The 25,899-nt window shown below is 45.0% G+C and overlaps 1 protein-coding gene across 1 annotated transcript in view; it reads left to right on the top strand.

The window, feature by feature from the left end:
* The first annotated feature begins 1,702 nt into the window (after nt 1–1,702).
* LOC142184431 (uncharacterized) overlaps nt 1,703–25,899 on the top strand; it is a 48,961-nt gene continuing 24,764 nt past the window's right edge. The window contains exon 1 of the mRNA XM_075259294.1: nt 1,703–1,838. Within this exon, the coding sequence (XP_075115395.1) occupies nt 1,787–1,838 (52 nt within the window). The 5' untranslated portion in view covers nt 1,703–1,786. The remainder of the gene's footprint in view (nt 1,839–25,899) is intronic.

Genomic DNA, 25,899 nt, shown 5'->3' with positions numbered 1-25,899 from the left:
ACTGTATATCACATGACCATAAACCGTACATCACATGACCATGGACTGATTTTTTTTACCCACTGGAAGTAAATAAATAATGGCTGCCACCAGAGATCTAGAAAACTGCGAGGATTGATACAAAAAGTATATTAAATAAATCTGATCATCTAGTCCGGCCTCCAGTGCACTTGCAGCTCTCTGGTCCGGTTCCGGGTTCTGTAAGGGGAAGACCAGAACCTCTGTATTAGTCTTTGGGGATTGCTGGTCTCCTCCAGACGTCCGGTGTCAGGCGCGAGCTGGAGGCTATTTGGGCCTGGCTCTGGCTCCAGGTTGCCGCTGGTTATTCAGTTCTCCCTGATATCAGCCCACCCCACCCTTCTGTTTGCCCCTGACCTGGTTTCCTGCTCCTGCTGTGTATCTGCTATTTGCTTCCCGTGTATGACCCGGCTTACTTCAGACCACCTCTCCTTGACCTGCAATTCTGACCCACGTGATCTCCGGTGTGTGACCTGGCTTGTCTGACTACGTTCTGTCTCATACCTGGAAACTGCTTGCCCTCCTGACTACTGACCCTGCCTGTACGACTACTCTGCGGTGCTTCTACCATCTCGTGGTGAACTCCCATTACTGCGCTCAACTCTGCTGACTAGCTTCATCTGTTTCTTCATCCACTTAGGGGAGTGGTTTTCGGATTTCTGGGTCCTGCTGTAACTTGGGGTGCGCTATGCGTGTGACGTGTTCTAGATGGTTTCGGTTCTGGGTCCCAGAATTTACCAGCCCATCTCCACCATCAGTAGCTCTGGCGATGACCTCTGGGGCTGGTTCTTCTCCGGTTTGGAGGGTATTGGCTGCTCAGTGCTCATTGGAGTCTGGTTATCCGGGACTAAGTGTCCCTTCTATACTGTATTTGGTTCCTACACGCTGTAGGTAGAGTAGACCCGCACCCACTGTACTTGTTACTTCTTTATTGGTAATTCCGGAAAGACAGGCCTGTCTCTAGTGCACTTGCATCTGTAGGTAAATCTGGTAAGTCGGTCCCCACCCCTAGTGCACTTGCAACTGTCTAGGGAAATCAGTCCTGTCCCCAGTGCACTGGCCGCTCTCTACATCTGATATATTAGGACCACCCTTAGTGCTCTTGCAACTAGATGTAGGTAAATCAGTCCCGCCCCTAGTGCACTTGCAGCTGTCTGTAGCTTAATCTGGTAAATAAGCCCCACCTCCAGTGCACTTCCAGGCTGATTTGCATTTTAGACCTGACAGACCCCGTTTAGCTTAGGATATTAACCATGACATGGATGTCGTCAACCTGTAGATGGGGTCAGCCTTCTCAGCAGGAAGAAGAAACCTGCGAGGAATCTTACATCTCACTACAACATTGTTAGGTGAGTTATGGAAGATGTCCGGTGCTCCCAGGACACAGCGAGGGCCCCTCTGGGTTACTCTAGGAGTCCTGTAGGTGTGTCCCCTGTATTTCTGTACTACTGTATACTAGAGCAGCGCGTTTCCTACATCCACTCATATACGAGCCATCTAGAGAAGTAATATTTCCCCTCGCACCCCACCCCCTCCTGCCGGCTCGGTTCTCAGGCTCTCCCTATTGTCTGCAGTCAGGAAGTTAGCAGGGTGCAGTTTGTCCTATAATGATATAGGATGAGGGGGGGGGGGGCACTTTCCTGCATCTCTGACCTCACTCATTCTCTTATTGTATGATGGGGAAGGAGTTGTGTGGAGCGGGGAGACATAGTGCGATGCCCAAACCTTGGTGAGAACCTTCCAGCCTTGGACTAGATGTGGCGCTGTGATGGGCACCCTATGGACGCTTATAGCTCTGTCCTCACTGACCATTTGTAAAGGTAAGTCATGGCATATAGTGGCCAGAGAGGTGAAGGGGGCGCTACTATGGCCAAGCTGTTACCGTGATGGTGGTCGCCACCCTATCGCTCAATATGGTCATCCACCGATTACTAGTATTGGGCTCATCTGGAAACTGTGGCCGTTATGGAAGGCAGTCAGTAGCCGAGGAAGACAAGTAGCCGGATGTAAAGGTGAGGGGTCAGGCTAGGAATAGCAGAATGTGGATGTGGTCAGGAGGAGATGGCGGAAGACGCGCTGAAAAGTCTCCCAGAGCTGCGATGAAAGGACCAGAAGTAATGGATTGTCGAAAAGTCAGATGAGCAGAGATGTGGAGGAGCGAACCCCGCACAGTATCACTTCTGTGTCCTTCTCCTAATCTCTTCTCTGTATCCTGTATAACAGCGCACTATGTAATCTAGTATCTCTCCACTGCACAGTACAACTTCTCTTACTCTGCACCTGTAATCTAGTATCACTACACTGCACAGTACAACTTCTCTTACTCTGCACCTGTAATCTAGTATCACTACACTGCACAGTACAACTTCTCTTACTCTACACCTGTAATCTATTATCTCTCCCCTGCACAGTACAACTTCTCTTACTCTGCACCTGTAATCTAGTATCTCTCCACTGCACAGTACAACTTCTCTTACTCTACACCTGTAATCTAGTATCTCTACACTGCACAGTACAACTTCTCTTACTCTGCCCTGTAATCTAGTATCTCTCCACTGCACAGTACAACTTCTCTTACTCTACACCTGTAATCTAGTATCTCTACACTGCACAGTACAACTTCTCTTACTCTGCACCTGTAATCTAGTATCTCTACACTGCACAGTACAACTTCTCATTACTCTGCCCTGTATTCTAGTATCTCTACACTGCACAGTACCACTTCTCTTACTCTGCCCTGTAATCTAGTATCTCTCCACTGCACAGTACAACTTCTCTTACTCTGCCATTGTAATCTAGTATCACTACACTGCACAGTACCACTTCTCTTACTCTGCACCTATAATCTAGTATCTCTCCCCTGCACAGTACAACTTCTCTTACTCTGCCCTGTATTCTAGTATCTCTCCACTGCACAGTACAACTTCTCTTACTCTACACCTGTAATCTAGTATCTCTCCACTGCACAGTACAACTTCTCTTACTCTACACCTGTAATCTAGTATCTCTCCCCTGCACAGTACAACTTCTCTTACTCTACACCTGTAATCTAGTATCTCTCCACTGCACAGTACCACTTCTCTTACTCTGCCCTGTAATCTAGTATCTCTCCACTGCACAGTACAACTTCTCTTACTCTGCACCTGTAATCTAGTATCTCTACACTGCACAGTACAACTTCTCTTACTCCGCACCTGTAATCTAGTATCTCTCCACCGAACAGTACAACTTCTTACTCCACACCTGTAATCTAGTATCACTACACTGCACAGTACAACTTCTCTTACTCTGCCCTGTAATCTAGTATCTCTACACTGCACAGTACAACTTCTCTTACTCTGCCCTGTATTCTAGTATCTCTCCACTGCACAGTACAACTTCTCTTACTCTACATCCGTAATCTAGTATCTCTCCACTGCACAGTACAACTTCTCTTACTCTGCACCTGTAATCTAGTATCTCTCCACTGCACAGTACAACTTCTCTTACTCTGCCCTGTAATCTAGTATCTCTCCACTGCACAGTACAACTTCTCTTACTCTGCCCTGTAATCTAGTATCTCTCCACTGCACAGTACAACTTCTCTTACTCTGCACCTGTAATCTAGTATCTCTCCACTGCACAGTACAACTTCTCTTACTCTGCCCTGTAATCTAGTATCTCTCCCCTGCACAGTACAACTTCTCTTACTATGCACCTGTAATCTAGTATCTCTCCCCTGCACAGTACAACTTCTCTTACACTGCACCTGTAATCTAGTATCTCTCCACTGCACAGTACAACTTCTCTTACTCTGCCCTGTAATCTAGTATCTCTACACCGCACAGTACAACTTCTCTTACTCTGCACCTGTAATCTAGTATCTCTCCACTGCACAGTACAACTTCTCTTACTCTGCACCTGTAATCTAGTATCTCTCCCCTGCACAGTACAACTTCTCTTACTCTGCCCTGTAATCTAGTATCTCTCCCCTGCACAGTACAACTTCTCTTACTCTGCCCTGTAATCTAGTATCTCTCCCCTGCACAGTACAACTTCTCTTACTCTGCCCTGTAATCTAGTATCTCTCCCCTGCACAGTACAACTTCTCTTACTATGCACCTGTAATCTAGTATCTCTCCCCTGCACAGTACAACTTCTCTTACTCTGCCCTGTAATCTAGTATCTCTCCACCGCACAGTACCACTTCTCTTACTCTGCACCTGTAATCTAGTATCTCTCCCCTGCACAGTACAACTTCTCTTACTCTGCACCTGTAATCTAGTATCTCTCCCCTGCACAGTACAACTTCTCTTACTCTACACCTGTAATCTAGTATCTCTCCCCTGCACAGTACAACTTCTCTTACTCTGCCCTGTAATCTAGTATCTCTCCACTGCACAGTACCACTTCTCTTACTCTGCACCTGTAATCTAGTATCTCTCCCCTGCACAGTACAACTTCTCTTACTCTACACCTGTAATCTAGTATCTCTCCACTGCACAGTACAACTTCTCTTACTCTGCACCTGTAATCTAGTATCTCTCCACTGCACAGTACAACTTCTTACTCTGCCCTGTATTCTAGTATCTCTCCCCTGCACAGTACAACTTCTCTTACTCTGCCCTGTAATCTAGTATCTCTCCACTGCACAGTACAACTTCTTACTCTGCCCTGTATTCTAGTATCTCTCCACTGCACAGTACAACTTCTTACTCTGCCCTGTATTCTAGTATCTCTCCACTGCACAGTTCAACTTCTCTTACTCTGCCCTGTAATCTAGTATCTCTACACTGCACAGTACAACTTCTCTTACTCTGCCCTGTAATCTAGTATCTCTCCCCTGCACAGTACAACTTCTTACTCTGCCCTGTAATCTAGTATCTCTCCCCTGCACAGTACAACTTCTCTTACTCTGCCCTGTAATCTAGTATCTCTCCCCTGCACAGTACAACTTCTCTTACTCTGCACCTGTAATCTAGTATCTCTCCACTGCACAGTACCACTTCTCTTACTCTGCCCTGTAATCTAGTATCTCTCCACTGCACAGTACCACTTCTCTTACTCTGCACCTGTAATCTAGTATCTCTCCACCGCACAGTACAACTTCTCTTACTCTGCACCTGTAATCTAGTATCTCTCCCCTGCACAGTACAACTTCTCTTACTCTGCACCTGTAATCTAGTATCTCTCCCCTGCACAGTACAACTTCTCTTACTCTACACCTGTAATCTAGTATCTCTCCACTGCACAGTACCACTTCTCTTACTCTGCACCTGTAATCTAGTATCTCTCCCCTGCACAGTACAACTTCTCTTACTCTGCACCTGTAATCTAGTATCTCTCCACTGCACAGTACAACTTCTTACTCTGCCCTGTATTCTAGTATCTCTCCACTGCACAGTTCAACTTCTCTTACTCTGCCCTGTAATCTAGTATCTCTACACTGCACAGTACAACTTCTCTTACTCTGCCCTGTAATCTAGTATCTCTCCCCTGCACAGTACAACTTCTTACTCTGCCCTGTAATCTAGTATCTCTCCCCTGCACAGTACAACTTCTCTTACTCTGCCCTGTAATCTAGTATCTCTCCCCTGCACAGTACAACTTCTCTTACTCTGCACCTGTAATCTAGTATCTCTCCACTGCACAGTACCACTTCTCTTACTCTGCCCTGTAATCTAGTATCTCTCCACTGCACAGTACCACTTCTCTTACTCTGCACCTGTAATCTAGTATCTCTCCACTGCACAGTACAACTTCTCTTACTCTGCCCTGTAATCTAGTATCTCTCCCCTGCACAGTACAACTTCTCTTACACTGCACCTGTAATCTAGTATCTCTCCACTGCACAGTACCACTTCTCTTACTCTGCACCTGTAATCTAGTATCTCTCCACTGCACAGTACCACTTCTCTTACTCTGCCCTGTAATCTAGTATCTCTTCCCTGCACAGTACAACTTCTCTTACTCTGCCCTGTAATCTAGTATCTCTCCACTGCACAGTACAACTTCTCTTACTCTGCCCTGTAATCTAGTATCTCTCCACTGCACAGTACAACTTCTTACTCTGCCCTGTAATCTAGTATCTCTCCCCTGCACAGTACCACTTCTCTTACTCTGCACCTGTAATCTAGTATCTCTCCACTGCACAGTACAACTTCTCTTACTCTGCCCTGTAATCTAGTATCTCTCCACTGCACAGTACAACTTCTCTTACTCTGCACCTGTAATCTAGTATCTCTCCCCTGCACAGTACAACTTCTCTTACTCTGCCCTGTATTCTAGTATCTCTCCACTGCACAGTACAACTTCTCTTACTCTGCCCTGTAATCTAGTATCTCTACACTGCACATTACAACTTCTCTTACTCTGCCCTGTATTCTAGTATCTCTCCCCTGCACAGTACAACTTCTCTTACTCTGCACCTGTAATCTAGTATCTCTCCACTGCACAGTACAACTTCTCTTACTCTGCACCTGTAATCTAGTATCTCTCCACTGCACAGTACCACTTCTCTTACTCTGCCCTGTAATCTAGTATCTCTCCCCTGCACAGTACAACTTCTCTTACTCTGCCCTGTAATCTAGTATCTCTCCACTGCACAGTACAACTTCTCTTACACTGCACCTGTAATCTAGTATCTCTCCCCTGCACAGTACCACTTCTCTTACTCTGCCCTGTAATCTAGTATCTCTCCACTGCACAGTACCACTTCTCTTACTCTGCACCTGTAATCTAGTATCTCTACACTGCACAGTACAACTTCTCTTACTCTGCCCTGTATTCTAGTATCTCTCTCCTGCACAGTACAACTTCTCTTACACTGTACCTGTAATCTAGTATCTCTCCCCTGCACAGTACAACTTCTCTTACTCTGCACCTGTAATCTAGTATCTCTCCCCTGCACAGTACAACTTGTCTTACTCTGCCCTGTAATCTAGTATCTCTCCACTGCACAGTACAACTTCTCTTACTCTGCCCTGTAATCTAGTATCTCTCCACTGCACAGTACAACTTCTTACTCTGCCCTGTATTCTAGTATCTCTCCACTGCACAGTACAACTTCTCTTACTCTGCCCTGTAATCTAGTATCTCTCCCCTGCACAGTACAACTTCTCTTACTCTGCCCTGTAATCTAGTATCTCTCCACTGCACAGTACAACTTCTCTTACTCTGCCCTTCAATCTAGTATCTCTCCACTGCACAGTACAACTTCTTACTCTGCCCTGTATTCTAGTATCTCTCCACTGCACAGTACAACTTCTCTTACTCTGCCCTTTAATCTAGTATCTCTCCACTGCACAGTACAACTTCTTACTCTGCCCTGTAATCTAGTATCTCTCCACTGCACAGTACAACTTCTTACTCTGCCCTGTAATCTAGTATCTCTCCACTGCACAGTACAACTTCTCTTACACTGCACCTGTAATCTAGTATCTCTCCCCTGCACAGTACAACTTCTCTTACTCTGCACCTGTAATCTAGTATCTCTCCCCTGCACAGTACAACTTCTCTTACTCTGCACCTGTAATCTAGTATCTCTCCCCTGCACAGTACAACTTCTCTTACTCTACACCTGTAATCTAGTATCTCTCCACTGCACAGTACCACTTCTCTTACTCTGCACCTGTAATCTAGTATCTCTCCACTGCACAGTACCACTTCTCTTACTCTGCACCTGTAATCTAGTATCTCTCCACTGCACAGTACAACTTCTTACTCTGCCCTGTATTCTAGTATCTCTCCACTGCACAGTTCAACTTCTCTTACTCTGCCCTGTAATCTAGTATCTCTACACTGCACAGTACAACTTCTCTTACTCTGCCCTGTAATCTAGTATCTCTCCCCTGCACAGTACAACTTCTTACTCTGCCCTGTAATCTAGTATCTCTCCCCTGCACAGTACAACTTCTCTTACTCTGCCCTGTAATCTAGTATCTCTCCCCTGCACAGTACAACTTCTCTTACTCTGCACCTGTAATCTAGTATCTCTCCACTGCACAGTACCACTTCTCTTACTCTGCCCTGTAATCTAGTATCTCTCCACTGCACAGTACCACTTCTCTTACTCTGCACCTGTAATCTAGTATCTCTCCACTGCACAGTACAACTTCTCTTACTCTGCCCTGTAATCTAGTATCTCTCCCCTGCACAGTACAACTTCTCTTACACTGCACCTGTAATCTAGTATCTCTCCACTGCACAGTACCACTTCTCTTACTCTGCACCTGTAATCTAGTATCTCTCCACTGCACAGTACCACTTCTCTTACTCTGCCCTGTAATCTAGTATCTCTTCCCTGCACAGTACAACTTCTCTTACTCTGCCCTGTAATCTAGTATCTCTCCACTGCACAGTACAACTTCTCTTACTCTGCCCTGTAATCTAGTATCTCTCCACTGCACAGTACAACTTCTTACTCTGCCCTGTAATCTAGTATCTCTCCCCTGCACAGTACCACTTCTCTTACTCTGCACCTGTAATCTAGTATCTCTCCACTGCACAGTACAACTTCTCTTACTCTGCCCTGTAATCTAGTATCTCTCCACTGCACAGTACAACTTCTCTTACTCTGCACCTGTAATCTAGTATCTCTCCCCTGCACAGTACAACTTCTCTTACTCTGCCCTGTATTCTAGTATCTCTCCACTGCACAGTACAACTTCTCTTACTCTGCCCTGTAATCTAGTATCTCTACACTGCACATTACAACTTCTCTTACTCTGCCCTGTATTCTAGTATCTCTCCCCTGCACAGTACAACTTCTCTTACTCTGCACCTGTAATCTAGTATCTCTCCACTGCACAGTACAACTTCTCTTACTCTGCACCTGTAATCTAGTATCTCTCCACTGCACAGTACCACTTCTCTTACTCTGCCCTGTAATCTAGTATCTCTCCCCTGCACAGTACAACTTCTCTTACTCTGCCCTGTAATCTAGTATCTCTCCACTGCACAGTACAACTTCTCTTACACTGCACCTGTAATCTAGTATCTCTCCCCTGCACAGTACCACTTCTCTTACTCTGCCCTGTAATCTAGTATCTCTCCACTGCACAGTACCACTTCTCTTACTCTGCACCTGTAATCTAGTATCTCTACACTGCACAGTACAACTTCTCTTACTCTGCCCTGTATTCTAGTATCTCTCTCCTGCACAGTACAACTTCTCTTACACTGTACCTGTAATCTAGTATCTCTCCCCTGCACAGTACAACTTCTCTTACTCTGCACCTGTAATCTAGTATCTCTCCCCTGCACAGTACAACTTGTCTTACTCTGCCCTGTAATCTAGTATCTCTCCACTGCACAGTACAACTTCTCTTACTCTGCCCTGTAATCTAGTATCTCTCCACTGCACAGTACAACTTCTTACTCTGCCCTGTATTCTAGTATCTCTCCACTGCACAGTACAACTTCTCTTACTCTGCCCTGTAATCTAGTATCTCTCCCCTGCACAGTACAACTTCTCTTACTCTGCCCTGTAATCTAGTATCTCTCCACTGCACAGTACAACTTCTCTTACTCTGCCCTGTAATCTAGTATCTCTCCACTGCACAGTACAACTTCTTACTCTGCCCTGTATTCTAGTATCTCTCCACTGCACAGTACAACTTCTCTTACTCTGCCCTTTAATCTAGTATCTCTCCACTGCACAGTACAACTTCTTACTCTGCCCTGTAATCTAGTATCTCTCCACTGCACAGTACAACTTCTTACTCTGCCCTGTAATCTAGTATCTCTCCACTGCACAGTACAACTTCTCTTACACTGCACCTGTAATCTAGTATCTCTCCCCTGCACAGTACAACTTCTCTTACTCTGCACCTGTAATCTAGTATCTCTCCACTGCACAGTACAACTTCTCTTACTCTGCCCTGTAATCTAGTATCTCTCCACTGCACAGTACCACTTCTCTTACTCTGCCCTGTAATCTAGTATCTCTCCCCTGCACAGTACAACTTCTCTTACACTGCACCTGTAATCTAGTATCTCTCCACTGCACAGTACAACTTCTCTTACTCTGCCCTGTAATCTAGTATCTCTCCCCTGCACAGTACAACTTCTTACTATGCACCTGTAATCTAGTATCTCTCCCCTGCACAGTACAACTTCTCTTACTCTGCCCTGTAATCTAGTATCTCTACACTGCACAGTACAACTTCTCTTACTCTGCACCTGTAATCTAGTATCTCTCCACTGCACAGTACCACTTCTCTTACTCTGCACCTGTAATCTAGTATCTCTCCACTGCACAGTACAACTTCTCTTACTCTGCACCTGTAATCTAGTATCTCTCCACTGCACAGTACCACTTCTCTTACTCTGCACCTGTAATCTAGTATCTCTCCCCTGCACAGTACAACTTCTTACTCTGCCCTGTAATCTAGTATCTCTCCACTGCACAGTACAACTTCTTACTCTGCCCTGTAATCTAGTATCTCTCCACTGCACAGTACAACTTCTCTTACACTGCACCTGTAATCTAGTATCTCTCCCCTGCACAGTACAACTTCTCTTACTCTGCACCTGTAATCTAGTATCTCTCCACTGCACAGTACCACTTCTCTTACTCTGCCCTGTAATCTAGTATCTCTCCCCTGCACAGTACAACTTCTCTTACTCTGCACCTGTAATCTAGTATCTCTCCACTGCACAGTACCACTTCTCTTACTCTGCCCTGTAATCTAGTATCTCTCCCCTGCACAGTACAACTTCTCTTACTCTGCACCTGTAATCTAGTATCTCTCCACTGCACAGTACAACTTCTCTTACACTGCACCTGTAATCTAGTATCTCTCCCCTGCACAGTACCACTTCTCTTACTCTGCACCTGTAATCTAGTATCTCTCCACTGCACAGTACAACTTCTCTTACTCTGCCCTGTAATCTAGTATCTCTCCACTGCACAGTACCACTTCTCTTACTCTGCCCTGTAATCTAGTATCTCTCCCCTGCACAGTACAACTTCTCTTACACTGCACCTGTAATCTAGTATCTCTCCACTGCACAGTACAACTTCTCTTACTCTGCCCTGTAATCTAGTATCTCTCCCCTGCACAGTACAACTTCTTACTATGCACCTGTAATCTAGTATCTCTCCCCTGCACAGTACAACTTCTCTTACTCTGCCCTGTAATCTAGTATCTCTACACTGCACAGTACAACTTCTCTTACTCTGCCCTGTAATCTAGTATCTCTCCACTGCACAGTACAACTTCTTACTCTGCCCTGTATTCTAGTATCTCTCCACTGCACAGTACAACTTCTCTTACTCTGCCCTTTAATCTAGTATCTCTCCACTGCACAGTACAACTTCTTACTCTGCCCTGTAATCTAGTATCTCTCCACTGCACAGTACAACTTCTTACTCTGCCCTGTAATCTAGTATCTCTCCACTGCACAGTACAACTTCTCTTACACTGCACCTGTAATCTAGTATCTCTCCCCTGCACAGTACAACTTCTCTTACTCTGCACCTGTAATCTAGTATCTCTCCACTGCACAGTACCACTTCTCTTACTCTGCCCTGTAATCTAGTATCTCTCCCCTGCACAGTACAACTTCTCTTACTCTGCACCTGTAATCTAGTATCTCTCCACTGCACAGTACCACTTCTCTTACTCTGCCCTGTAATCTAGTATCTCTCCCCTGCACAGTACAACTTCTCTTACTCTGCACCTGTAATCTAGTATCTCTCCACTGCACAGTACAACTTCTCTTACACTGCACCTGTAATCTAGTATCTCTCCCCTGCACAGTACAACTTCTCTTACTCTGCACCTGTAATCTAGTATCTCTCCCCTGCACAGTACAACTTCTCTTACTCTACACCTGTAATCTAGTATCTCTCCACTGCACAGTACCACTTCTCTTACTCTGCACCTGTAATCTAGTATCTCTCCACTGCACAGTACAACTTCTCTTACTCTACACCTGTAATCTAGTATCTCTCCCCTGCACAGTACAACTTCTCTTACTCTGCCCTGTAATCTAGTATCTCTCCACTGCACAGTACAACTTCTCTTACTCTGCACCTGTAATCTAGTATCTCTCCACTGCACAGTACAACTTCTTACTCTGCCCTGTATTCTAGTATCTCTCCACTGCACAGTACAACTTCTTACTCTGCCCTGTATTCTAGTATCTCTCCACTGCACAGTTCAACTTCTCTTACTCTGCCCTGTAATCTAGTATCTCTACACTGCACAGTACAACTTCTCTTACTCTGCCCTGTAATCTAGTATCTCTCCCCTGCACAGTACAACTTCTTACTCTGCCCTGTAATCTAGTATCTCTCCCCTGCACAGTACAACTTCTCTTACTCTGCCCTGTAATCTAGTATCTCTCCCCTGCACAGTACAACTTCTCTTACTCTGCACCTGTAATCTAGTATCTCTCCACTGCACAGTACCACTTCTCTTACTCTGCCCTGTAATCTAGTATCTCTCCACTGCACAGTACCACTTCTCTTACTCTGCACCTGTAATCTAGTATCTCTCCACTGCACAGTACAACTTCTCTTACTCTGCCCTGTAATCTAGTATCTCTCCCCTGCACAGTACAACTTCTCTTACACTGCACCTGTAATCTAGTATCTCTCCCCTGCACAGTACAACTTCTCTTACACTTCACCTGTAATCTAGTATCTCTCCCCTGCACAGTACCACTTCTCTTACTCTGCACCTGTAATCTAGTATCTCTCCACTGCACAGTACCACTTCTCTTACTCTGCCCTGTAATCTAGTATCTCTTCCCTGCACAGTACAACTTCTCTTACTCTGCACCTGTAATCTAGTATCTCTCCAGTGCACAGTACCACTTCTCTTACTCTGCACCTGTAATCTAGTATCTCTCCACTGCACAGTACCACTTCTCTTACTCTGCACCTGTAATCTAGTATCTCTCCACTGCACAGTACCACTTCTCTTACTCTGCCCTGTAATCTAGTATCTCTCCCCTGCACAGTACAACTTCTCTTACTCTGCACCTGTAATCTAGTATCTCACCACTGCACAGTACCACTTCTCTTACTCTGCACCTGTAATCTAGTATCTCTCCACTGCACAGTACAACTTCTCTTACTCTGCCCTGTAATCTAGTATCTCTCCACTGCACAGTACAACTTCTCTTACTCTGCACCTGTAATCTAGTATCTCTCCACTGCACAGTACCACTTCTCTTACTCTGCCCTGTAATCTAGTATCTCTCCCCTGCACAGTACAACTTCTCTTACTCTGCACCTGTAATCTAGTATCTCTCCACTGCACAGTACAACTTCTCTTACACTGCACCTGTAATCTAGTATCTCTGCACTGCACAGTACAACTTCTCTTACTCTGCACCTGTAATCTAGTATCTCTCCACTGCACAGTACCACTTCTCTTACTCTGCACCTGTAATCTAGTATCTCTCCACTGCACAGTACAACTTCTCTTACTCTGCCCTGTAATCTAGTATCTCTTCCCTGCACAGTACAACTTCTCTTACTCTGCACCTGTAATCTAGTATCTCTCCAGTGCACAGTACCACTTCTCTTACTCTGCACCTGTAATCTAGTATCTCTCCACTGCACAGTACAACTTCTCTTACTCTGCCCTGTAATCTAGTATCTCTCCACTGCACAGTACAACTTCTCTTACTCTGCCCTGTAATCTAGTATCTCTACACTGCACAGTACAACTTCTCTTACTCTGCCCTGTATTCTAGTATCTCTCCCCTGCACAGTACCACTTCTCTTACTCTGCCCTGTAATCTAGTATCTCTCCCCTGCACAGTACAACTTCTCTTACTCTGCACCTGTAATCTAGTAGCTCTCCAGTGCACAGTACCACTTCTCTTACTCTGCACCTGTAATCTAGTATCTCTCCACTGCACAGTACAACTTCTCTTACTCTGCCCTGTAATCTAGTATCTCTCCCCTGCACAGTACAACTTCTCTTACTCTGCCCTGTAATCTAGTATCTCACCACTGCACAGTACCACTTCTCTTACTCTGCACCTGTAATCTAGTATCTCTCCACTGCACAGTACAACTTCTCTTACTCTGCACCTGTAATCTAGTATCTCTCCAGTGCACAGTACCACTTCTCTTACTCTGCACCTGTAATCTAGTATCTCTCCACTGCACAGTACAACTTCTCTTACTCTGCCCTGTAATCTAGTATCTCTTCCCTGCACAGTACAACTTCTCTTACTCTGCACCTGTAATCTAGTATCTCTCCAGTGCACAGTACCACTTCTCTTACTCTGCACCTGTAATCTAGTATCTCTCCACTGCACAGTACAACTTCTCTTACTCTGCCCTGTAATCTAGTATCTCTCCACTGCACAGTACAACTTCTCTTACTCTGCCCTGTAATCTAGTATCTCTACACTGCACAGTACAACTTCTCTTACTCTGCCCTGTATTCTAGTATCTCTCCCCTGCACAGTACCACTTCTCTTACTCTGCACCTGTAATCTAGTATCTCTCCACTGCACAGTACCACTTCTCTTACTCTGCCCTGTAATCTAGTATCTCTCCCCTGCACAGTACAACTTCTCTTACACTGCACCTGTAATCTAGTATCTCTCCACTGCACAGTACCACTTCTCTTACTCTGCCCTGTAATCTAGTATCTCTCCCCTGCACAGTACAACTTCTCTTACTCTGTACCTGTAATCTAGTATCTCTCCACCGCACAGTACCACTTCTCTTACTCTGCACCTGTAATCTAGTATCTCTACACTGCACAGTACAACTTCTCTTACTCTGCCCTGTAATCTAGTATCTCTCCACTGCACAGTACAACTTCTCTTACTCTGCACCTGTAATCTAGTATCTCTCCACTGCACAGTACAACTTCTCTTACACTGCACCTGTAATCTAGTATCTCTCCACTGCACAGTACAACTTCTCTTACTCTGCCCTGTAATCTAGTATCTCTCCACTGCACAGTACCACTTCTCTTACTCTGCCCTGTAATCTAGTATCTCTCCCCTGCACAGTACAACTTCTCTTACACTGTACCTGTAATCTAGTATCTCTCCACCGCACAGTACCACTTCTCTTACTCTGTATCTGTAATCTAGTATCTCTCCCCTGCACAGTACAACTTCTCTTACTCTGCCCTGTAATCTAGTATCTCTCCATTGCACAGTACAACTTCTCTTACTCTGCACCTGTAATCTAGTATCTCTCCACCGCACAGTACAACTTCTCTTACTCTGCACCTGTAATCTAGTATCTCTCCACTGCACAGTACCACTTCTCTTACTCTGCACCTGTAATCTAGTATCTCTCCCCTGCACAGTACAACTTCTCTTACTCTACACCTGTAATCTAGTATCTCTCCCCTGCACAGTACAACTTCTCTTACTCTGCCCTGTAATCTAGTATCTCTCCACTGCACAGTACAACTTCTCTTACTCTGCCCTGTAATCTAGTATCTCTCCACTGCACAGTACAACTTCTTACTCTGCCCTGTATTCTAGTATCTCTCCACTGCACAGTACAACTTCTCTTACTCTGCCCTGTAATCTAGTATCTCTCCCCTGCACAGTACAACTTCTCTTACTCTGCCCTGTAATCTAGTATCTCTCCACTGCACAGTACAACTTCTCTTACTCTGCCCTGTAATCTAGTATCTCTCCACTGCACAGTACAACTTCTTACTCTGCCCTGTATTCTAGTATCTCTCCACTGCACAGTACAACTTCTCTTACTCTGCCCTGTAATCTAGTATCTCTCCACTGCACAGTACAACTTCTTACTCTGCCCTGTAATCTAGTATCTCTCCCCTGCACAGTACCACTTCTCTTACTCTGCACCTGTAATCTAGTATCTCTCCACTGCACAGTACAACTTCTCTTACTCTGCCCTGTAATCTAGTATCTCTCCACTGCACAGTACAACTTCTCTTACTCTGCACCTGTAATCTAGTATCTCTCCCCTGCACAGTACAACTTCTCTTACTCTGCCCTGTAATCTAGTATCTCTCCACTGCACAGTACAACTTCTCTTACTCTGCCCTGTAATCTAGTATCTCTCCACTGCACAGTACAACTTCTTACTCTGCCCTGTAATCTAGTATCTCTCCCCTGCACAGTACCACTTCTCTTACTCTGCACCTGTAATCTAGTATCTCTCCACTGCACAGTACAACTTCTCTTACTCTGCCCTGTAATCTAGTATCTCTCCACTGCACAGTACAACTTCTCTTACTCTGCCCTGTAATCTAGTATCTCTCCACTGCACAGTACAACTTCTCTTACTCTGCCCTGTATTCTAGTATCTCTCCACTGCACAGTACAACTTCTCTTACTCTGCCCTGTAATCTAGTATCTCTACACTGCACAGTACAACTTCTCTTACTCTGCCCTGTATTCTAGTATCTCTCCACTGCACAGTACAACTTCTCTTACTCTGCACCTGTAATCTAGTATCTCTCCACTGCACAGTACAACTTCTCTTACTCTGCCCTGTATTCTAGTATCTCTCCACTGCACAGTACAACTTCTCTTACTCTGCCCTGTAATCTAGTATCTCTACACTGCACATTACAACTTCTCTTACTCTGCCCTGTATTCTAGTATCTCTCCCCTGCACAGTACAACTTCTCTTACTCTGCACCTGTAATCTAGTATCTCTCCACTGCACAGTACAACTTCTCTTACTCTGCACCTGTAATCTAGTATCTCTCCACTGCACAGTACAACTTCTCTTACTCTGCCCTGTATTCTAGTATCTCTCCACTGCACAGTACAACTTCTCTTACTCTGCCCTGTAATCTAGTATCTCTACACTGCACAGTACAACTTCTCTTACTCTGCACCTGTAATCTAGTATCTCTCCACTGCACAGTACAACTTCTCTTACTCTGCCCTGTAATCTAGTATCTCTCCACTGCACAGTACAACTTCTCTTACTCTGCACCTGTAATCTAGTATCTCTCCACTGCACAGTACAACTTCTCTTACTCTGCCATGTAATCTAGTATCTCTCCCCTGCACAGTACAACTTCTCTTACTCTGCACCTGTAATCTAGTATCTCTCCACTGCACAGTACAACTTCTCTTACACTGCACCTGTAATCTAGTATCTCTCCACTGCACAGTACCACTTCTCTTACTCTGCCCTGTAATCTAGTATCTCTCCCCTGCACAGTACAACTTCTCTTACTCTGCACCTGTAATCTAGTATCTCACCACTGCACAGTACAACTTCTCTTACACTGCACCTGTAATCTAGTATCTCTCCCCTGCACAGTACCACTTCTCTTACTCTGCCCTGTAATCTAGTATCTCTCCACTGCACAGTACAACTTCTCTTACACTGCACCTGTAATCTAGTATCTCTCCCCTGCACAGTACCACTTCTCTTACTCTGCCCTGTAATCTAGTATCTCTCCACTGCACAGTACCACTTCTCTTACTCTGCACCTGTAATCTAGTATCTCTACACTGCACAGTACAACTTCTCTTACTCTGCCCTGTATTCTAGTATCTCTCTCCTGCACAGTACAACTTCTCTTACACTGTACCTGTAATCTAGTATCTCTCCCCTGCACAGTACAACTTCTCTTACTCTACACCTGTAATCTAGTATCTCTCCACTGCACAGTACCACTTCTCTTACTCTACACCTGTAATCTAGTATCTCTCCCCTGCACAGTACAACTTGTCTTACTCTGCCCTGTAATCTAGTATCTCTCCACTGCACAGTACAACTTCTCTTACTCTGCCCTGTAATCTAGTATCTCTCCACTGCACAGTACAACTTCTTACTCTGCCCTGTATTCTAGTATCTCTCCACTGCACAGTACAACTTCTCTTACTCTGCCCTGTAATCTAGTATCTCTCCCCTGCACAGTACAACTTCTCTTACTCTGCCCTGTAATCTAGTATCTCTCCACTGCACAGTACAACTTCTCTTACTCTGCCCTGTAATCTAGTATCTCTCCACTGCACAGTACAACTTCTTACTCTGCCCTGTATTCTAGTATCTCTCCACTGCACAGTACAACTTCTCTTACTCTGCCCTTTAATCTAGTATCTCTCCACTGCACAGTACAACTTCTTACTCTGCCCTGTAATCTAGTATCTCTCCACTGCACAGTACAACTTCTTACTCTGCCCTGTAATCTAGTATCTCTCCACTGCACAGTACAACTTCTCTTACACTGCACCTGTAATCTAGTATCTCTCCCCTGCACAGTACAACTTCTCTTACTCTGCACCTGTAATCTAGTATCTCTCCACTGCACAGTACCACTTCTCTTACTCTGCCCTGTAATCTAGTATCTCTCCACTGCACAGTACCACTTCTCTTACTCTGCCCTGTAATCTAGTATCTCTCCCCTGCACAGTACAACTTCTCTTACTCTGCACCTGTAATCTAGTATCTCTCCACTGCACAGTACAACTTCTCTTACTCTGCCCTGTAATCTAGTATCTCTCCACTGCACAGTACCACTTCTCTTACTCTGCCCTGTAATCTAGTATCTCTCCCCTGCACAGTACAACTTCTCTTACACTGCACCTGTAATCTAGTATCTCTCCACTGCACAGTACAACTTCTCTTACTCTGCCCTGTAATCTAGTATCTCTCCCCTGCACAGTACAACTTCTTACTATGCACCTGTAATCTAGTATCTCTCCCCTGCACAGTACAACTTCTCTTACTCTGCCCTGTAATCTAGTATCTCTACACTGCACAGTACAACTTCTCTTACTCTGCACCTGTAATCTAGTATCTCTCCACTGCACAGTACCACTTCTCTTACTCTGCACCTGTAATCTAGTATCTCTACACTGCACAGTACAACTTCTCTTACTCTGCACCTGTAATCTAGTATCTCTCCCCTGCACAGTACAACTTCTTACTCTGCCCTGTAATCTAGTATCTCTCCACTGCACAGTACAACTTCTTACTCTGCCCTGTAATCTAGTATCTCTCCACTGCACAGTACAACTTCTCTTACACTGCACCTGTAATCTAGTATCTCTCCCCTGCACAGTACAACTTCTCTTACTCTGCACCTGTAATCTAGTATCTCTCCACTGCACAGTACCACTTCTCTTACTCTGCCCTGTAATCTAGTATCTCTCCCCTGCACAGTACAACTTCTCTTACTCTGCACCTGTAATCTAGTATCTCTCCACTGCACAGTACCACTTCTCTTACTCTGCCCTGTAATCTAGTATCTCTCCCCTGCACAGTACAACTTCTCTTACTCTGCACCTGTAATCTAGTATCTCTCCACTGCACAGTACCACTTCTCTTACTCTGCCCTGTAATCTAGTATCTCTCCCCTGCACAGTACAACTTCTCTTACTCTGCACCTGTAATCTAGTATCTCTCCCCTGCACAGTACAACTTCTTACTCTGCCCTGTAATCTAGTATCTCTCCACTGCACAGTACAACTTCTTACTCTGCCCTGTAATCTAGTATCTCTCCACTGCACAGTACAACTTCTCTTACACTGCACCTGTAATCTAGTATCTCTCCCCTGCACAGTACAACTTCTCTTACTCTGCACCTGTAATCTAGTATCTCTCCACTGCACAGTACCACTTCTCTTACTCTGCCCTGTAATCTAGTATCTCTCCCCTGCACAGTACAACTTCTCTTACTCTGCACCTGTAATCTAGTATCTCTCCACTGCACAGTACCACTTCTCTTACTCTGCCCTGTAATCTAGTATCTCTCCCCTGCACAGTACAACTTCTCTTACTCTGCACCTGTAATCTAGTATCTCTCCACTGCACAGTACAACTTCTCTTACACTGCACCTGTAATCTAGTATCTCTCCCCTGCACAGTACCACTTCTCTTACTCTGCACCTGTAATCTAGTATCTCTCCACTGCACAGTACAACTTCTCTTACTCTGCCCTGTAATCTAGTATCTCTCCACTGCACAGTACCACTTCTCTTACTCTGCCCTGTAATCTAGTATCTCTCCCCTGCACAGTACAACTTCTCTTACACTGCACCTGTAATCTAGTATCTCTCCACTGCACAGTACAACTTCTCTTACTCTGCCCTGTAATCTAGTATCTCTCCCCTGCACAGTACAACTTCTTACTATGCACCTGTAATCTAGTATCTCTCCCCTGCACAGTACAACTTCTCTTACTCTGCCCTGTAATCTAGTATCTCTACACTGCACAGTATAACTTCTCTTACTCTGCACCTGTAATCTAGTATCTCTCCACTGCACAGTACAACTTCTTACTCTGCCCTGTAATCTAGTATCTCTCCCCTGCACAGTACAACTTCTCTTACTCTGCCCTGTAATCTAGTATCTCTCCACTGCACAGTACAACTTCTCTTACTCTGCCCTGTAATCTAGTATCTCTCCACTGCACAGTACAACTTCTCTTACTCTACACCTGTAATCTAGTATCTCTCCACTGCACAGTACCACTTCTCTTACTCTGCACCTGTAATCTAGTATCTCTCCCCTGCACAGTACAACTTCTCTTACTCTACACCTGTAATCTAGTATCTCTCCCCTGCACAGTACAACTTGTCTTACTCTGCCCTGTAATCTAGTATCTCTCCACTGCACAGTACAACTTCTCTTACTCTGCCCTGTAATCTAGTATCTCTCCACTGCACAGTACAACTTCTTACTCTGCCCTGTATTCTAGTATCTCTCCACTGCACAGTACAACTTCTCTTACTCTGCCCTGTAATCTAGTATCTCTCCCCTGCACAGTACAACTTCTCTTACTCTGCCCTGTAATCTAGTATCTCTCCACTGCACAGTACAACTTCTCTTACTCTGCCCTGTAATCTAGTATCTCTCCACTGCACAGTACAACTTCTTACTCTGCCCTGTATTCTAGTATCTCTCCACTGCACAGTACAACTTCTCTTACTCTGCCCTTTAATCTAGTATCTCTCCACTGCACAGTACAACTTCTTACTCTGCCCTGTAATCTAGTATCTCTCCACTGCACAGTACAACTTCTTACTCTGCCCTGTAATCTAGTATCTCTCCACTGCACAGTACAACTTCTCTTACACTGCACCTGTAATCTAGTATCTCTCCCCTGCACAGTACAACTTCTCTTACTCTGCACCTGTAATCTAGTATCTCTCCACTGCACAGTACCACTTCTCTTACTCTGCCCTGTAATCTAGTATCTCTCCCCTGCACAGTACAACTTCTCTTACTCTGCACCTGTAATCTAGTATCTCTCCACTGCACAGTACCACTTCTCTTACTCTGCCCTGTAATCTAGTATCTCTCCCCTGCACAGTACAACTTCTCTTACTCTGCCCTGTAATCTAGTATCTCTCCACTGCACAGTACAACTTCTCTTACACTGCACCTGTAATCTAGTATCTCTCCCCTGCACAGTACCACTTCTCTTACTCTGCACCTGTAATCTAGTATCTCTCCACTGCACAGTACAACTTCTCTTACTCTGCACCTGTAATCTAGTATCTCTCCACTGCACAGTACAACTTCTCTTACACTGCACCTGTAATCTAGTATCTCTCCCCTGCACAGTACAACTTCTCTTACACTGCACCTGTAATCTAGTATCTCTCCCCTGCACAGTACAACTTCTCTTACACTGCACCTGTAATCTAGTATCTCTCCACTGCACAGTACAACTTCTCTTACACTGCACCTGTAATCTAGTATCTCTCCCCTGCACAGTACCACTTCTCTTACTCTGCACCTGTAATCTAGTATCTCTCCACTGCACAGTACAACTTCTCTTACTCTGCCCTGTAATCTAGTATCTCTCCACTGCACAGTACCACTTCTCTTACTCTGCCCTGTAATCTAGTATCTCTCCCCTGCACAGTACAACTTCTCTTACACTGCACCTGTAATCTAGTATCTCTCCACTGCACAGTACAACTTCTCTTACTCTGCCCTGTAATCTAGTATCTCTCCCCTGCACAGTACAACTTCTTACTATGCACCTGTAATCTAGTATCTCTCCCCTGCACAGTACAACTTCTCTTACTCTGCACCTGTAATCTAGTATCTCTCCACTGCACAGTACAACTTCTCTTACACTGCACCTGTAATCTAGTATCTCTCCCCTGCACAGTACCACTTCTCTTACTCTGCACCTGTAATCTAGTATCTCTCCACTGCACAGTACAACTTCTCTTACTCTGCCCTGTAATCTAGTATCTCTCCGCTGCACAATACCACTTCTCTTACTCTGCCCTGTAATCTAGTATCTCTCCACTGCACAATACCACTTCTCTTACTCTACACCTGTAATCTAGTATCTCTCCCCTGCACAGTACAACTTCTCTTACACTGCACCTGTAATCTAGTATCTCTCCCCTGCACAGTACAACTTCTCTTACTCTGCCCTGTAATCTAGTATCTCTCCCCTGCACAGTACAACTTCTTACTATGCACCTGTAATCTAGTATCTCTACACTGCACAGTACCACTTCTCTTACTCTGCCCTGTAATCTAGTATCTCTCCCCTGCACAGTACAACTTCTCTTACTCTGCCCTGTAATCTAGTATCTCTCCCCTGCACAGTACAACTTCTCTTACTCTGCCCTGTAATCTAGTATCTCTACACTGCACAGTACAACTTCTCTTACTCTGCACCTGTAATCTAGTATCTCTCCACTGCACAGTACCACTTCTCTTACTCTGCACCTGTAATCTAGTATCTCTCCCCTGCACAGTACAACTTCTTACTCTGCCCTGTAATCTAGTATCTCTCCCCTGCACAGTACCACTTCCCTGTTGCGTTCTCTCTGCAGTAAGCCTTGGTATTTTGCACAGGTGCACGTACGGCTTAGAATAATAGAGACGTCTGCAGAGGGTCCGTGGGGTCTATGGCAGGATCAGCAGACAGGACAGAGCAGGATACAGCTGCAGAACATCGCGTCTATCCAGATATAGCCTGAGCGGAGGAAGTCATCAGACAGAAGGTGCAGAGAGAGGGAGAGAATCAAAACTGAAACGATGGAAACTTATTGAGGAATTTTCCTATTCTATTCATCTAGGGCAATGGTAATTGTTGTGAAAGCTGCTTCAGGATTGTCACCCAACTTTCCCAGAGTCCTGAACAGCATGCTTGCTTCGTCATGGAGCCAATTGGTGGAGAGTCATGTGACATCCCATCCCCCGCCATATAAACCTAATATTACTGGCTACCTATAGGATATTCTTGAGGTGTCCGGCACATGAAACGGGGATGTCAGGACGTACTAACAGTGGACAGGGGGGGCCGCAGCTTTATTGCGATTACTGCAGAGATACCTCCGGCCCCGTCCTCTGTTGAGGCAGCCGGACTAGCTGAGCCGTGCGGGGCCCAGGTGTTGAATTCTCCACCGATCAAATACTGATCATCAGATATAAAGACACATCAGATTTATCATCCAGCCTCAGCCACAAGGATTTACCGGGACAATTTTGGAACAATTTTGGTAGCCCTTGGTCCAGATTTCCCGGGACATTTTCATCCTCTTTCTTAGTTGACATGATCTAATGATAAGCAAATTTAGGTCAATGCGTATGAAAATTTTACCAAAATTTTGGTACAAATAACACCAGACAAATGTGATCTCCGCCTCATCCATTGCCATAATCTGCTGCATTATTGGTCGTGGTCGGAGTTTACACTCATGTTCAGACTGGATCAGTAAATCTGCCCCATAACACAGCAGAATATTGCACCTGTATGTTTTTGCCTCCCAGTTCTGGATTTCTTGCCTGGAGCCTTTGCATTTATGATCTAGAACCTTTGTCTCTGGATAATCTCTGTATTTCTCCAGATCTTCTCCCCCTTCTGTCCATGGACCTTCTGTGTCGCTGTTTATTTAGTTCCCATACAAAACAGGAAAACAACAGGAAGGTAGCGAGCCCATCCCCCCCCCACATCCCGCCCTGCTGCAGTCCTGCGCACAGACCCTAGCTACGTCTATATCTCTGCTTACGTCATTGCACATCACACACCAGCGACCTCTTCTTACTATACATGGGATTCAGGTTTACAGACTTATAGGGAGGATTTTCGTGTCCCTTCATCCATCCCATTTAGGGTAATGCAGAGAATTTGCCTCTGGGCACCGCAGGGAAGAACTGGCCAGCAGTGAAAAAGTTCTACCCCCTTTAGATAGTAAAGTGATGCCCCTGAACTTGTTCCTGAATATATCAAGGGTTTCCATAAATTTTTGTTCAGTATCAGGTTGTTGCCCTTTATAGACACCCATATAAAATTTTGGTAAGTGAGAGCCCACGTCCCACCTGACCTTACAGGTCCTTAGTGCTGCCCTCAAACACATTGCCCACCCTCAGTCCTGGATCAGGTACCACTGAACTGGTTGTGATGGTGCCACCTCCTGACGTCAGCCGGCATCAGGGTATTATCACATCCAAGACAGGAGCGTTTGTGCCTATATAGGCAGTACAGAGATTTATAAGTCATTCCTGCTCCGCTAGGGATTCTGGGTAAAAAATATGCAAATCTATTCTCCAGGATGTAATTAGGAGAGCAGTGCACTCTGTACACCGCCCTCTAGAGGGCAGCATCCTTAACATCATGCATGACTCAGTTAAAAAGTCTAATTAATCATGATGCGGATTTAATTACCAAATTAGCATTTCTATTCCAAAAGGAACAGATTCCCAGCTATGGACAGCGCTGTTTCAGCCTATTGGGCCTCCTCAGCATAGCGCAGGGATACTGATTTGGCAGAGTGAGAGACTATAGACCAGGGTCAGGGGATAATTGTACACATCAGGGAGAGTGTCTGCCTACATAGGCAGTACGGAGACTTACAAGTCATTCCTGCTCCGCTAGGGATTCTGGGTAAAAAATGCAAATCTATTCTCCAGGATGTAATTAGGAGAACAGTGCACTCTGTATGCCCCCCTAAGTCTCCGTACTGCCTATGTAGGCACACTCCCTCCCTGAAATTATCCCCTGACCCTGGTCTATAGTCTCTCAATCTGCAAAATCAGTATCCCTGCGCTATGCTGAGGAGGCCCAATAGGCTGAAACAGCGCTGTCCATAGCTGGGAATCTGTTCCTTTTGGAATAGAAATACTAATTTGGCAATTAAATCCGCATCATGATTAAATAGACTTTTTAACTGAGTCATGCATGATGTTAAGGAGCTTGCCCTCTAGAGGGCGGCGTACAGAGTGCACTGTTCTCCTAATTACATCCTGGAGAATAGATTTGCATATTTTTTATCCAAGACAGGAGTGAGAGAAGGCAAGGAGGTGAGGGATTGTCCGTCTTTACCTAATTTTAGAAATTCTCCTGTTTTGTAGAACAATGTCCAGGCGAAGATTTGCCTCTAAAAAATAGGGAGACATTTGGCACAGTTGGCAAGTGCTCGTATTCCACCCGCCACCATTGTTGTAGCCCATCCCGCACCTGTTATATCCATCTCTTGCTGCAGATAAGGTCTCCAGAGCTGAACTCTATTTTCTGTCTCAGTGCACGGTCACATTGTAAAAATCCCCTAAATAAAAGGAATTCTCAACTTCCCGAGTTCTGTATTGTAAGTTCTTGGCACAGGCCGAGGGAAACGAGGGAAACGGTAACAATGAATAGTGTGAACCTATAGAGCACAATATAAACATGTGCACAACAAGGACTATTATCCCATCATTATACTGGACTTAAAGGGGTCCTCGAAGGCTTCATGGTAATGACCTACAGATCTACAGACGCTGATCCAGGAGAAGGCAGAATTCTGAATTCAGCTCTGGATATCGATCAGTATAATACAGGATACATTGTAACAGTAGAAAAGAGTCAGGTATATGAAGAGGAAGAATAAGAATCAGGGTAACCATAAGATAAAGGGATTTTCCAAAACTTCATATTAATGAACTATCCTTGGGGTAGTCATCACTATGAGATCATGGGAGGTCCAACACCCAGTGCCCCCACCGAT

The sequence above is a fragment of the Leptodactylus fuscus genome, chromosome 11, assembly GCF_031893055.1.
Source record: "Leptodactylus fuscus isolate aLepFus1 chromosome 11, aLepFus1.hap2, whole genome shotgun sequence".
Classification (NCBI taxonomy): domain Eukaryota; kingdom Metazoa; phylum Chordata; class Amphibia; order Anura; family Leptodactylidae; genus Leptodactylus; species Leptodactylus fuscus.
Note: the sequence above shows the minus strand (reverse complement) of the source record. Positions and strands in the feature narration are given on the sequence as shown.